Source organism: Hirundo rustica, chromosome 1 (genome assembly GCF_015227805.2).
Source record: "Hirundo rustica isolate bHirRus1 chromosome 1, bHirRus1.pri.v3, whole genome shotgun sequence".
Taxonomy (NCBI): Eukaryota; Metazoa; Chordata; class Aves; order Passeriformes; family Hirundinidae; genus Hirundo; species Hirundo rustica.
This window is the reverse complement of record NC_053450.1, coordinates 66,154,228-66,169,433: the sequence shown is the minus strand read 5'-3', so window position 1 is coordinate 66,169,433 and position 15,206 is coordinate 66,154,228. Positions and strand designations below refer to the sequence as shown.

The window sequence follows — 15,206 nt, the reverse complement described above, 5'->3', positions numbered from 1 at the left end:
AAAGGCCTTCTTTCAATACTAATGACTTTAGAAATTAAAGAGAATTATTATTTCATCATAAATTATTCAAAGTACTATATACAAATGGCCTCATTAACACTAGACTAGCTTTGAAAATGAGTAAAATATTATGCATGGAAAAGCAAATATTCCAGTTTCCCTAATCTCTGAACTCTGAGCTTAAATTCACAACTCTACCCCAACATCAGCTATTGCACTCTGCCTCAACGCACCTAAGAAAACATGATGTTTTTAAAAATCACAGTCTTCCACACAAGCTATATAATACTTGAATAAATGACAAGACCAGACACAACGTTCATGCAACATATTTTTCTCAATTTCTGACACAAGGTACTTGAACTGCTACCTAGATAAAACTATGCATGGCATACACTGCTTCCAGAAGTGACTACGGGACTGGATTCCGAGTAGGAATTCCCTATACGGAGCCTCCTCCATAACTAGCACAGCCAGACGGAAGGGCTAGAGCTGCTGGAATTCCTTAGCCAGGCCAAAGGCTTTCTTTACAGACCACTTCTACAGATGCTGTACAAGCCAGATGACTGAATATCCTCATCATTACACGGGCATTTGTCTGGTGACACATGAAGAGTTACACAAGCGAAGAAATTCAGGAACTGATTCCATAAGACAAAGTGAGGATGGAGAGGAATTTTAAGTGAGGTGAGCATTATTTATGACAATGAATTATCTAATTAATAGTGAACAGTATTGCCATAATTGGAAAAGTAATAGTAATATTTCAAAGCTAACTTATGCACTGTTGATTTTCAAATACATCCTCAGACTTGCTATAACTAGAGGTAACATCTCAGAATAGAACTGAGCTTCTGTAATGAGTTTATTTTATATCCTCAAAATTTCTACTTTTTGTTGAATTTGTGCTTGCAAACATTTTATTATCAAAATCCCCCAAAGCAACTATGTTGAAGGCAACAAAAGCACATTTGGTTCCCATAATTTGCATTCTAAAGCTACTAAGATTAAATTAACTTGTAACTCTGTTTATTTTTAGCAAAACTGCATGAACATTTTTCACAAAAAAACCACAGGATATGAAAAAATGAGAAACCTAAACACATCAATATCACATTCTAAAATAGTGAGCAAAGGTTCCTAGTGGAGCACAGAGAGGCTAAGGTATGGCTCAGGGCTTTGGAAACTGCAAGGGAAAGAACCACACCTCTAAGCAAAGGAACAACAAGATGATGCTGATTAAATAAAAATTTTAATTTTAAAAATAACATGCTAGTCTGCCCATATTTGTGTCCTTAGTTACAGCTACTTTCCACAGAACTGTAAGATCACAACTACTTTAAATCTGATTCAGTAAGATATCTCAATCTGCTCAATACATGTCAAATTAGACTATTAAAAATTCAAACAACTAATGGGGGAAAAAAAAAAGTGTCACAATACCCTGAAACAATGATAACTCAAAGAATGCATCTAACTCAGTGTATACAACAAGTGGTTCTACATGTTTCATTCCAGAGCTATTTATGTCCAAAAACTCCTTTCCAAACTTTTGCCATAAATACTGGAATGCAAATGATCCCTACTATGTCATATAATCACCACGACAACAAAATTAATGGTTCCCAATAGTAAATCAAGGATGACCCCAGGCAATCAGCTGCGCAGAATGCTGGTTTCGTGTGAGATAACTGCATTGAGGAAATTTGTTTCCACATGGAAAGCAAGTATTCCTCAATATTTTGTACAGACACCAGATATCTGGTACTTTGCCTTCACCGAAAATTAGGATAAAGTGAACCTTGTGAAATCAGTTATTGCACCATGTACACAGAGTATTTTATTTTTTACTACAGAGCAAACTATGGGCTTCTCTTTTCCCATTTCTTCTGACTGAGGGACAAGAAGAAAGGTATTAAGGGCAATTTTTTCTCCATGCCTACACTATGTTCTTTCCCCCCCCCCACTCCCCTTCCAATCTGAAATAGTTTCCTTCCTTCTGTTATGAAAGATGATGCTTCGTGTTCTCACCACAGTGAGAGTAAAATTCACAGATTTATAGAGAGAGACCCATTTATTTGTATTATTTGTCTATATTTGTATATATACCCATTGTTATGACTGCTCAGTGGAAAGACAATAAGAAACAATCGGTTTTGATAAGAATAGATTCTTCTGTATATAACTTTTTTTCTCTAGTGTTTAATTTTTTCTAATATACTGCTGTCTACAAGCCAGGAACCACAGCCAACCACAATCCAGAGACTATATATGTTAGACTAGACTGCTGTTTTCTTCTGAGTCATTCCACTTGGAATACACAGTACAGTGAAGTAGACTCAACATATGCAACACTGGCTATATCCCACTTGAATTAAGAACCTAAACAGTAAAGTTTCTCCTCTGGATTCAGCTATTTCTGTTCTACAACTAAGGGGACATTCAAGCTACAGCAAAAAACAAAACAAAAATCCAAACCAACCAACCAAAAAAAACCCAAAACAAAAAAGGAATATCCAAACAAACAAATGAACAAACCAACCAAACAAAAAAACCCAGGAGATATGTAGTGACTAGAATAACCCCAAGTCATGTAGCTAGATTATAAAACAAACCAACCAATCAAGCAAACACCACATATACAGAGAATCTCTTATACTAAAATAAAAGACCCAAGAGACTTCCTTCCATGCTTCACCCCTCACACTGGGAAGATTTTTATAATTATATTCTAAATAACAGTTTTACTCATTTGAGAAACTCTCATGCTATTTCAATACCTGGAACAATCCAAATAATTTTTAAAGATGCAATACATTCTCTAAACATAAAGTTTAGGAAACATTTGAAGAAGTGGGAACTAGGAAAAGATAGGTTTTCCCCAAAATTTCTGAATTCTCCACTCTTTATAAATCATTTCATGTTGTAAGGTTGAGGAGAGATTATTGTAAATTAACAGCTATTTGATTAGTTTAGTGCTTAATCACATTCTTGTGACTGCAATGGATGAAAACACAAGTGATGGATACTAGAGGCAGAATGTACCCACAAGGTATTCAGCATTCATATTTGAAGATCTGATCAGGTGCTTTGGGAGACATGACAGCTGTCTTGAGATTATTTGGTACTGTTTCCCCCACTTCATTGGCACTGAAGTTTATCCAGAAAGCATTGCAGCGTAATCCTTGTGACACTTTACAAGTACACCTATCCTTCTCTGTACTTGCAGAAATGAAAGAAAAACTGAATAAAGTTCTGATGGTAACAGCTCTTTAATCTCACAGGAGCTGTCACACTCAGTGATGCAAAGCCTGAAGAATCAACTGAGTGCCTTCAAACAAGCATTACACACTGTGAACTCCACATCCAAAGGAAAAGAGTTTTTCTTTCTTTTTTTTTTTTTTAATTAGTAACTTTAGCACCCATGAGCTAAAAAGCCTGACTTGCCTTTCATTATTGCTAATCAGGAAATAAATATTCCAACAAAAGCAGGTGTTTTTAAATTTGACACTGGGGGTGCTGAGAGGGGAAGATTTCTCCAACCCTTGAAAAAAATCCGATGGAAAGGAAACTCACAAAAATATTAAAGTAACTCACTAGAATTTATACTTTTTCATCATTCATGAAGTATTCAACCTCATACTATTACAGGCTTCTAATGATAATCAAGAGGATGAGTTGTAAGAGAGAAGTAAGTGGCTTCAGTCCCTAGAGAGCATTTTACTGGAGTAGCCTCATCCTCTGGGCAAGATGATATTGAAAAACAGGGGATGGAGGGAGGATTTGTTTTTACACAGCCTGCATCTCAAGGAGACTTCCCATAGTGCCACATGAAGGGTTTATCTCCCATTTTCTAGTCTCTCCCAGTGGATCAGTAGAAGCTGGGGCCATGTCAGTGATCACTAGAAGGCAGCCCTGGTTCCACAACCCTGTGGTGCAGTAGCGCTTTCTGCGCTCTGCAGATGAGCTTCACCAAGCCTGAACATGAGACAGCTCCTAACAATCCCATCATGACTTTCTTACTCAATCACAGAAGTTTGGTATCTTTCCAAGCCATAGTTTATGGCTAAGGATCAGTTTAAATTCTATTTTCCAAACAAATACACTTAGGCCTATGGAGGCAGTGCTGGTTTTGGACAGACTGCTCCGTTGCTTTCCTGTCCTTGGGGTGTGAAAGTCTTTCCTCTACAAAAATATAAGATGAAAAGTTAAAACTCAACTTTACAATAAGCTGTTAAAGTTACTATTGAAACAGTTCTTTGTGACAGGAATAATGACTATTTTAAAGCTTTTTTTTTTTTTTTTTTTTGACCCAGGCATCTGCCTCATTCCCCCTTGTTCATGCCCTACTCCTCTCTTCAGCTCAGTGTTTTTACAGAGGCTTTGAGGAATGTAACGGAAGCAACTTGAACTCTTGATCAACCCTTCTCAAGGAAAATATTTAACAGCAACAAATTCTAAAATGTTAGTCTCTGAAAGGAAAAAGGGTGCTTCCCAAGGAATAGATTCCCTTTATGTTGGAGCTATAGTTGCAGTGTTCTCTTCATAGGAGAACCAGTTCAATGCAATGGTAATCTCCTCAATGCTGTAGAGCCATTAGCTGTGTGTGAGTACAGCTGTGTGTGAGTAGCTGAAATTCTAATTCATGAAAAGCTAAATTTCCATGCAACCCAAAATCAGAACCTTTACTCTTTCTGCAGAGGGAAAACAAATCATTAATTTTGCGATCATTAGAGAAGTTAACCTATTACTCTGAAAGTGACCCTGAAGGACAAAGAGCAGATAAAGATGCTGGTGCTATGGCTTTTTAATCAAATTACAGTTTAGAGAGTTTCACTTGAGCATGAATTTTGAATAGTTTCACTGAAATCCACAATTTATTTATCAAAAAACCCCTCAGATTTATAACTGTAGTTTCAATGGAAGGAAGGAAGGAAGGAAGGAAGGAAGGAAGGAAGGAAGGAAGGAAGGAAGGAAGGAAGGAAGGAAGGAAGGAAGGAAGGAAGGAAGGAAGGAAGGAAGGAAGGAAGGAAGGAAGGAAGGAAGGAAGGAAGGAAGGAAGGAAGGAAGGCTGATTCTCACTAAGACTCCAGCTTTGTAATTTAAGATTGCTTTTGGGGATATTTAATATACACAGAAAGTTCTTTTCCTTTTACAACCGTCATAGTTTTCCCCCCTCTGTGTTTCTGCTCTTGGTGAGTTTGGAGTGATACTAAGACAATTCACAGATCAAATGTTGACTAAAGAGCTAATGATTTATAAAAAGAGGTCTTCGTTTCATTACCAGAAAAAAATCTGTCAGGGACATGCACCTCAGTCATACCAGAAATGGAAAGAACTACATGGAAAGGAGTTTGTGGGTCCCAGTTACATGGGCTGCTCTATCCCCAAAAAAAGTCAGCTGCTGTGAAGTTCAGAGGTGTCAAAATCTTACTTCCTTAGTCTATCTTAAAAGTACACCTTTTGACTCATCCCTTAAAGGTTATTTTTGCATTTTAATGTCTCTTGCATGTAATTTCATGCTACCCAAATGATAACTTACATGGTTTTTAGTTTATTTCTTAAGAAGTCCAAGTCTTCCAAGTCACTTCTGATGAATTTAAATGGCACATATTTTCACGCACTTAATAGTGGTATTAAATTATCTCCTTTTTAGAAGGGCAAACAGTCCACCTGCATTTGTGATAATCGGGCTGTCTTGGCAGCATTGTACTTGTCACTAAACATCCATGCTAAGATAGTAAGAAGAGGAACATTTTCATATTGCTACACTTCATGACAACCTTCCATGATATCAAAGAACCATAGAATCTTTAAGGTTGGAAAAGGCCTCCAAAGTCATCAACTCCAAACATAGATCAATCCCCACTTTGTCAACTAAAGCACAGCACTGTGCCACATCCAGTTGTTTCTTGAACACCTCCAGGGATGGTGACTCTGCCACCTCCCTGAGCAGCACATTCCAATGCTTGCCAAAAATACGTTACTTCTGAGGAATTTGCATTCTTCGGGCATTGTACCCATACAAACTCTATGACCAACAACAGAGTACAATAACCTACCTACAGTTTTGTCTGAACATTAGTCTGGTCAGATTCCCAGCAAAATACTGATGAGTTTATGTGTGGAGGGAGGGGAAAGCAACATGTCTGTGGATGGCAAAAAGTTGCTTTTTCATGCAGTCTTTAACTTTGGGCCATTCAGTCTGCCAGGTAGGGAATTCTTGCTAGGTATCCACTTACATTTATCTTTTTTATCCAGTCTTGTGAGACAACAAGGTGCATTATAAGAGCAAATTGTCCATCACAGCTGATGGACAAGGTATTACGAAAAGAAATGCCAATCTGATCACTGGGCTTACACATGCTTAAATTGATTAAATATGTAACAAATATTTTCCTAGTGTGTGATGAATCAAAGATGATGACAGAGTCAACGAAAGTTGCATACTACCAGAGCAGCCAAGTAATATTTTGTTTTTATACAATTCTAACTCTGTAACATTAAAAGAAATTATAGGCAGGCATACCAATAATAAAAATGCAACTCTGAGACACATTTAATTAGTTACACTCCTCAATAAATTGGGAAATGAATGGCACAGCAGATGAACAGTGTGTTTTACCCAACAGCAATACAAAGTCCTTTCTTCTAAAGAAAGGCAACATATGCTGGAACCCGTTACTGATACCATCAGTTCCAAATTACTGAATTATGACATCTTTAATGTGCTGTGTGGCATGAACATAAATGTGGAAAATCCTGGACTTCAATTTCTTCCTCTGGAAGAAAATACAGGAGAAACTTTCTGATGACTGTGTAACTTCACCTGACCCATTCATAGGTTTGCAAAGGGGTACACACAGTAATATTTGGTGTTTAATTGTGCATTAATGAAATTAATTCACACACCATTAATTTAATTAATGAATATTTCTTCAATTAAACTTCCTGTCATCTTTCCAAATTTTAATTTGGAACATTATCCTGCATATTGGCAGAAGAAATAAGCTTAGTAGTGTAATCATCCTTCACAGCTAACGATGTCACCAAAATATCACATCCTTGTGATCACATCTCTCTCTTTCAGGAAGACCATAAGTAACAAAAACCATGTGCAGTCATGTCCTTAGCTTTCTTTCAAAAGCATTTTCGATCCTGGTGCTCCAGGGACTAATCTGAATGAGCACAGAAACATCTGTTTTTTACTCCTCATGTGAAAGCCACATTCCCATGGCTGCTACAAGGGACCATGAGTGAATCAGGACAAAGCTGAAAGCAAGGAGAAAAAAAATACCATGGAGAGGAAGATTTCTCAAGCCTTGCCTTCCAATTTAACATATGTATTTCACATAATTGGTCGGGGGGGCGGTGAAGAGCTACTTCACACTTTCCTGCATGCCACTCTCACAAGAGCTACTTACCTGGGGTCACATCCCCACTGCAGGCATCTCGCAGACCATTGCTTCTCTACAGCAGAGCAGAAGGTGAAGGGGCAAAGAGCACAAAGTCACAGGGCTATCTGGGCTGACACAAATACTGCCAGGAGCCTAACAATTTGACTCACTAACAATTAAACTAATTAAGTCTGACTTCTGAATGCTTTGTGGCCTGTCTTTACACCTCCCTGCCCTACTATACCTGTTTCTCCATAACTCTGATATCCCTGTCTCACGCTTTCAGTCTTGACACCACCCTTTTCCTAATGCCTCCTCAAAACACATTCCCTTCTACCAAATATGACAGGAACCAGTCAGTGGTTCTCAATATGCAGACATGGTAATACTAAGAGCATTATTAACATAGGAAGAGAAAATAATTATACCAACCCCAAGCTGACATACTCCTAAAAGGAATTTTCTTTTGTTTTAGTCATCTTTTCAAGTTCAGGGAAGTTAAAAAAAAAAAAAAAAAAAAAAGCCCACCTCACAAGTACTTTAGTGTCACACACAAAAACACCTGCATTGATGAATTGATGACTTGGGCCAAGAACAATGAGTTATAAAATGCCTGAAGCATTTAGAAGCTCATCCTACTTCTTAAACATCCTCTCAAAGCATCCTACTGGCTTCCTGTTCTCCAAACATACTGTGCTGTCCACACATTTATCAATCTCTCATATCAGTGCTTTTTACTATGCAGTGTTCTGCAGTATGGCCTTCCTGAATTCAATGACAGTCTTTTCACATCCAAGCAATGCCTCTGCAGCATCTCTCTGATATCAGGCATTCAATGAATCAAGCTGATCAACAAAAACTGACCTCTCACCTCTCCATTTGTCTGTTTGTCCTTACACAGGGAGCCCCCCTGAATTCTAACAAGCATTGCAGAAATGAGAATTGCTACCATAGGATGTAATGGAAATTTCAAGGGCATCAGATTCCAGATTCTGATCTGGCAGAGGAAATTCCAGTATAAGTGCAGGAACACAAGAAGCAGATCACTTCTCCTGGAAACAGACTTACACTCTTTAATTAATAACCTTAATATTTAACACTAAAAAAAATCCATGATCACACAGAAACATATAGAAATAGGCTGAGAAGAAATCAATACACATCTCACCTACAGCAATATCACAATAACCCAAGAGGACAAACAGAGGAATCTAAGAGGACACAAAGGCAACAGAAAGAAGAAAGTACCACTGATGTGGTATTCTGTCGGAAAAAGATTTTGGCGATTTTCTGATTTTTGAGTAAGAGATAAATAGCATCTTGTGCTCTTCTAAGTAGAACATCTGCCTGTTCAATACTTTCAAACACTAATATACATCTTATACAGCCATTAATTTTAGAGATAATGTATCTTTTAATTAAAAGTGACTTTTTTAAAAAAATGGGTGTCTGATACCCTGCAGCATCTTTGGAGTTCCATAAATTATCTTCCCAAATCTAATATTTTTTTACATCTACATATTGGTTTTAAAAAACTAATGTCTATATATGATTATTTCTTCTTATAAAGAATCTAGCTCCAACTAGATTCCAACAATATTCCAATTCAACAGCAATTGAAAGATCAGTCCTGCACAGAGACCACCTTCTGAACCCTGAAATGCAACATAAGGAATTCCTTAACACTACTTGTTACTTCTGTGTAGGCAGAGGAAATCATCTGAAACTAACACACAGCTAGTGTTACTGCATTTGGGACTTATCGCGCCTTATGCACAACACATGCTTCCTCTTTGATATCAATTCTTTAAATAAGAGCTTATGTAGATAACTGCTGCTAACTTGAAATCACCAGGAAGTGTTAAGGCTTTACATGAGCATATGCATGTTTTATTTTTACAAAACATTTGTCATTAGTTGTGTGGTTTTAATTCCCATACTACAGCTTCTTTTTACAATGCCTTCTTCACCCACTAAATGCATTTTCCCAGATGTCTTCTGGCATTTCAGACTGTCCAACAGCAGCTTCTTACAATAAAGATAATTTCTTTTGCTTTCTTTTCCCCTCCATACAAAAATAAATAGGTGTTTCATAAAATCAAATCACATTCTGGTGGAGAGGCTACAGAGAACAGGAGCAGGTTACCAAAGATCTCACAGCCACTGAGGAGAGTGAAAAGGACAGTGATGGAAAGAGGAGCTCTCAGCTTTAAACACCAAATGGAGAGATTTAGAAGATTTTTTCCTCTGTTCAGGATGAACAAGAGATAAGGAAACTCAGTAAGTCTTATCCACCAGCACAATTTGCAGCTCTTCTAGGCTACACAGAATCTTCCAATGAGACAACAAAAAGCAGCCTCATCCTTCCCCTACACATTGCTTCTGCTGCTTTTGTGTGGGAGAGGCAAGTACTGGATTAACATTAACATATGCCAATCTCTGCTTGTGGGGGAAATAATTTGTCCTGTCCAGGAGATGCTGTCTCAACTCTGGTCAGCAATGGGTGAGTGTGCTTCAGGGAATTCACAGTAAGCACTGCATCTGACCATAAAACGGCACATGCCTTGTTTCTTGTTTATGATAGTCTTCAGACAAAAAATAATTAAAATAAACTTATCCCGCACTATCAAACTGGTTTTTAAAGAATAAGATCAGATTTACCTACTTGGCCAGAAACCAATACTGCTCAAAGAACTCAAAGGTTTGCTGACAACTTAGTCACTTACTCTTCAAGAATAAGAAAAATTAGATGAAAAGGAAAAGATTCATCCACAGGTAAAAATTATCAGTCGTTAAGAAATCAGCAGGGTAACATGTACACATGTAGCAGATAGCTATCAGATCAAACAGAGTGGTCTTATAAAAGGAACAAACAAACAAACAAACCCCCTCCAATTTTGCATTTTTTAGCATGCAAATTTTTTTTCCAATTTTTTTTTCAAAATAAAGAAAAAGCCTCAGGCACGAAACTGGTAGAATTACTGTTTGACAACGCAAGCCTACATTTGCAATCAAGAGGCGAGCACGACTCTTGAGGCTCACAGTACACTCATCTTCACAGGTTTCATAAAGTGTGAGCATCAGCTACCTACCAACAAAATTACTCTAAGCTGACACATCAGAATGTATTTCTTACTTCTGAAGTTCAGTTAAAAAACTAAATTACCCCAAAAGTGACAAAACAGATAGGCTTTTCTGTTCTCAGAGGACAGAGATGAACTTTGTTAACTAAGCTGCTGAGGACTTAACTGCAGCACACAGAGGAGATCTGCTTTTCATATTTTCCTACTCACAGGAAAAGCCACCACACAAATAATTACCAGAAATATGAGTAAAAAAGACTTTATTTTTGTGTAAGGTCAGATCCAATACCCAACTATTCCTTAACTAAACAATACAATAAGCCCTTGTACAGGTAACATTGTTCATGGGACATTGTTTGAGTTTTAAAAAAACAAAGGCCAATTCTGTTACTGAAAGCTCAGTCTGCCTTTCCTTTTTGTTTAACAGACAAATTTCATTATTATTGTTGTATCACAAATGTTCATACTACTAAGGTAAAGCATGATGTTGAAGTATAAGACAGTGACTGATTTCACAGTAAATGGGACAGTCCATCTCAAGCTCACCTAAAGACTATCTTCAAATAGTCAGTAGCCCTTAAAGAATATCTGATTCCTAATATATGCTGATTTTTATTTGGAGGATGGATATCCACTGCTTACTGCTCTTGGAAAGCTCCCACTGAACTACCACAGATATATTAGATGAGAATACTGGCACACAACTTGAAACGGAAAGGTGTCTTGTGATTAAATGCTGCATCCAAATCACATGTCAGCTTTTTCTTTTTTAAAACCATGATACAAACTGAAGCTGATATTTTCTGTGCTATGATAAACATCACAGAAGCATATTCATCCCCATTATTTAACAACAGAACCTATAAACTCCTCCTGATTTCTTTATCCATTTCTAAAGCACAATTTAAAATCCTGCACTGCAGATAAGGGTACACTGCTCACAAGATTAAAGTCAAGGTCACATATTGCACATACGCTGCTGCCTCTGAAACAGCGATCTGTTTCACAGACTCCTCATATATTTTTAGAAAGGGCTGCTCTAGTCATCAGCTAACAGCCTTTGAATTACAGAAGTGAAGATAAACTTTGGCTTAAAAGGGAAAATTTAAGGCTTCTGTGCCAAAACAGACAGACCCCTGGTGATTTAAGGAAGTAAAGTAGTTCTTTTTATCTCTTCACAAAACCTCAAGGGGAAATCCCCAACACACTGAGTATGAACCTTGCTTTCCTTCTGATGGAGCAAATACTGAAATTCCCCAAGACTTTGATGCAACCACAGGTGGACCACCTTTGAAAAATCCTGGCTTCACAGTATGCCTGGTAGCTAAGCTGGTGCTCCCTCCAGACATCTGTTGCACCTTCTGCTCAACAGGCACCTGGGCAACTATTCTTACTAAAGCTATAACAGGAGCACCAGCACCATGTAAGCAATGGTCTGTAACACAGAAAAGATTTCTGCCTTCCCCAGGGAACACCATTTGTACAAAGTGTCCATAGTGTATGCCACAAAATATTACTACTCAGGGAAAAGTGAATACATGGATATGCAATGACTATTACTACATTATGCTCATTAAAAAATGACACTTCCAAAATCAAACATTAGGCTTAGTTCATGGCTATCTAGAAGGGGACTCCAAAAATTCTGTTCACATAAAACATAAGCAGCACAATCTGGACTTTTTAACCAGCTTTAATGATGGAAAGATCTTTAAGGCATGCCCCAAATAAACAGGGCACAGAATGAGAGCTGGGGCTGTTCAGCCTGGGGAAGAGATGGCTCCAGGAGACCTTGTAGCACCTTCCAGTACCTAAAAGGGGCTTTCAGGAGAGGTGGAGATGGCATGTACTATTAGGACAAAGGAATGTACTGAGACTAGATTCAAACAGGAAGAGTTTAGATTAGATATTTGGAAGAAATTCTTTACTATAAGGGTAGCAAGGGACTGAAGCAGGTTGCCTAGAGATGTTGTGGACTCCCCATGCCTGGAGGTGTTCAGGGCAAGCCAGGGTGGGGCTTTGAGTGACCTGGTCTAGTGGAAGGTGTCCCTGTCCATGGCAGGGGGGTTGGAATTAGATGATCATTAAGGTCCTTTCCAACCCAAATCATTCTGTGATTCTATGATTACTCTATGTTAACTCCCTCACTCATTCACCCATTAGCTAAAAATTGAGCCCTCAAAAACAGTTGTGGGGGATGCTGTAAGTCGAGGGGAGGGACTTTCACACAGAGACAGATTTCCATCTCCCAGGCAGCTGCTTTGCTGTGACATTGAAGCCACAAGAGAACTGTTTCTTGTGGAGAAGTCTCCAGGGTATGACAAGAGAAATTCTTCTCCCTAAGTAAACTGAAGAAAGATCACTTTAGAGGTAATAGACTGAAAATACCAGGTTTTGTCTCTTAGTGGGAAAAGAAAGAAGAGCTGGGGGGAGGAGAAGTGTTCTGAAGGTTTATTCTGAATTTTTTTTTTTTTTTTTTTTTTTTTTTTTTTTTTTTTTTTTTTTTAGTTCTGTTAATAAAGCTTTCTTTATACCCTTAAAAGTTTTGAGCCTGTTTTGGCCTCTTCCTAATCCTTATGTCACAGCAGAAAATTAATAAATAGTTCTGGTGAGTGCACTGGTATTTGGCCAGCGCTCAACCCACCATATTGAATTAGTACCTTGATTGCGACTAGTGAACTAAAACTACTACATTTAATTCTGCCTGGTTTGAACCAAAACCGCTACACTTTTGCTGCTATCAACCTGTACATTAGCCACCCTTTCTTTGCCTTGTTTCTACAAGGCAACAAAATTGAGAGTTTTAAAAGAATTTTCATTACATCAACACTAGTGCTGAGACCTTTGGCAAGTGAGGATACATGGTTAAGTAAAAGGAGACCAATAAATAATTAAAAGCAGTGTGCTTCTTGTCCATGCTGCTTCACTGTCAGCCAGCTTCTGGAGTCCATCCTGGACTAGTCCAGTTAGTCAGCTTTGAGACCAAGAGATGTGTTAGGTAGGGGACACTAGGCCTAGGAATTTGTCCCTGAGACCAAGAGATGTGTTAGGTAGGTGACACTAGGCCTAGGAATTTGTCCCTGGGCACCTTTCATTTGGCACGGCTGGTATTACTTGAAGGCACAAATTCTTGACCAGAAATATGTCACTGTTTTTCAGACAAGTCCCAGACAGGACACCACGTATATGCATAGCAAGCAGTTACATTTCCTCACTTCTCACAGATGCTGAGTTCTCTCAAAGAGGTGACAAACTTGCAGGACAAATGGATGAAAATTCATGAATTGGATAACATGTTAAAATTCCAGGGGGGAAATCAAAAGACAGAAGGAATTTGCAACCTCGGTCACCTTACCATAGATGATTATGTGATTTCAATTAGCTAGCATTATTGAAGATTCTATTTTATACCCTGTATTTGTTCATCTCTTTCTAGAAATATTCTAAGTTATCTACATCTTCTTTTACACAACTCAGAAGACTACAGTAGCAAAAAAACATTTTTAAGTGGAAGAAAATGCCTAATGCTTTGCCTTTGCAGTAACCCCGCTTTGGGAACCAGCCTAATCCACCAGACATCATTCGTTAGCAGATACACTTTATTTCATATCTGGGGAGCCTCTGAGAAATGAGCCTGATTCTCAGGGGTTTAAAAAACTCATCTTCTTAAAGGGCTAAGCAATGTTTCAGTTACAAAATAGCCACTTTTCAGAAGTTAAGCCTAAATTTCAGACAAGCAACTTCTTGCGCTCAAACTTTCACTGATGCAGCTACTATGTCTAGTATCAGACTGTGACACTGACCTACTACATTTTCAAGTTCTTCAAAGTGCTGCTTAATTTTTTTTACATTGGTCTAGAGGCCAAGTATAACTCCATTCAGTCTAAACACCTGTGTGTGAGAAAGCCTGCTCTTGTATGCAATCACGAGAATTTGGTGAAATTACAGAAAATTAAAAAATAAAAAAGCAGTAACAGAAAATCCTCAAGAGAAAGAGTGGCTAAATAACAGTTATAGGGCATCCAAACTGAAGCCATCTACTCTACTCCCTACCTGGGAATTTTTGCTGTAAGAATTTTGAAGTGCCGATATCATGGGCATTGATACTACTTTAAACAGGACAAATTACTGTCGTATAATCATAGAACCACCACGATTATATTGGAAGTAGTGTGCACAAGGATGTTTAATGTGGAGGGAGATGGGAAAACCTATAAAACCTGCAAAAGTAGTTCACAAACACCTGTCTAACTATAAGCTTTCACTAGAAATGGGCTGGTTTACTATTATGACGTCTCTCCTTCCCCTTCCCAACCCCCCTCGAAAGCCTGTTACTAAATCCATGGCATCTTTGAGGCATTTGTGCCGGAGAGGGGAGGATAGGGACGAGCGGGAGGAGGAGGAGAGGGAGAGCTGCCTCTTGTCCCCTCGCCGCGCCGCAGGAATCGCTGCAGCGAGCCGAGCGCAGCGCTTACTGCCGGCGTCCCCGCCCCTGCCGCCGCTCCCTCGTTCCAGAGCCACCCCGCCCGGGGCCGATGCGAGCCGGGAATGGCCCGGGCCTCCCCCGCCCCCGGCCCGCCCCCGGCCTGCCCTCGGTACCTCGGAGCCGGGGGAACTCGCGGTCCCGCAGCGCGCTGAGCCCGTCCCCGTGCCCGTAGCCGTACTCGCAGCCGGCGGGGCGGGCGGCGCGGAAGGCGCGGAAGGAGAGCGGCTCTGCGGCCATGCC

The 15,206-nt window shown here is 39.0% G+C and overlaps 1 protein-coding gene across 4 annotated transcripts in view; it reads right to left on the bottom strand.

Annotated features, from left to right (window-relative positions):
• The window catches only part of MOCOS (molybdenum cofactor sulfurase), a 209,268-nt gene extending 194,062 nt beyond the window's left edge, over positions 1-15,206 (bottom strand). For all 4 annotated transcript variants that reach the window (XM_040083418.1, XM_040083434.1, XM_040083442.1 and 1 more), the window contains exon 1: positions 15,080-15,206. In XM_040083418.1, coding sequence (XP_039939352.1) covers positions 15,080-15,203 — 124 coding nt within the window. In that variant the 5' untranslated portion in view covers positions 15,204-15,206. The remainder of the gene's footprint in view (positions 1-15,079) is intronic.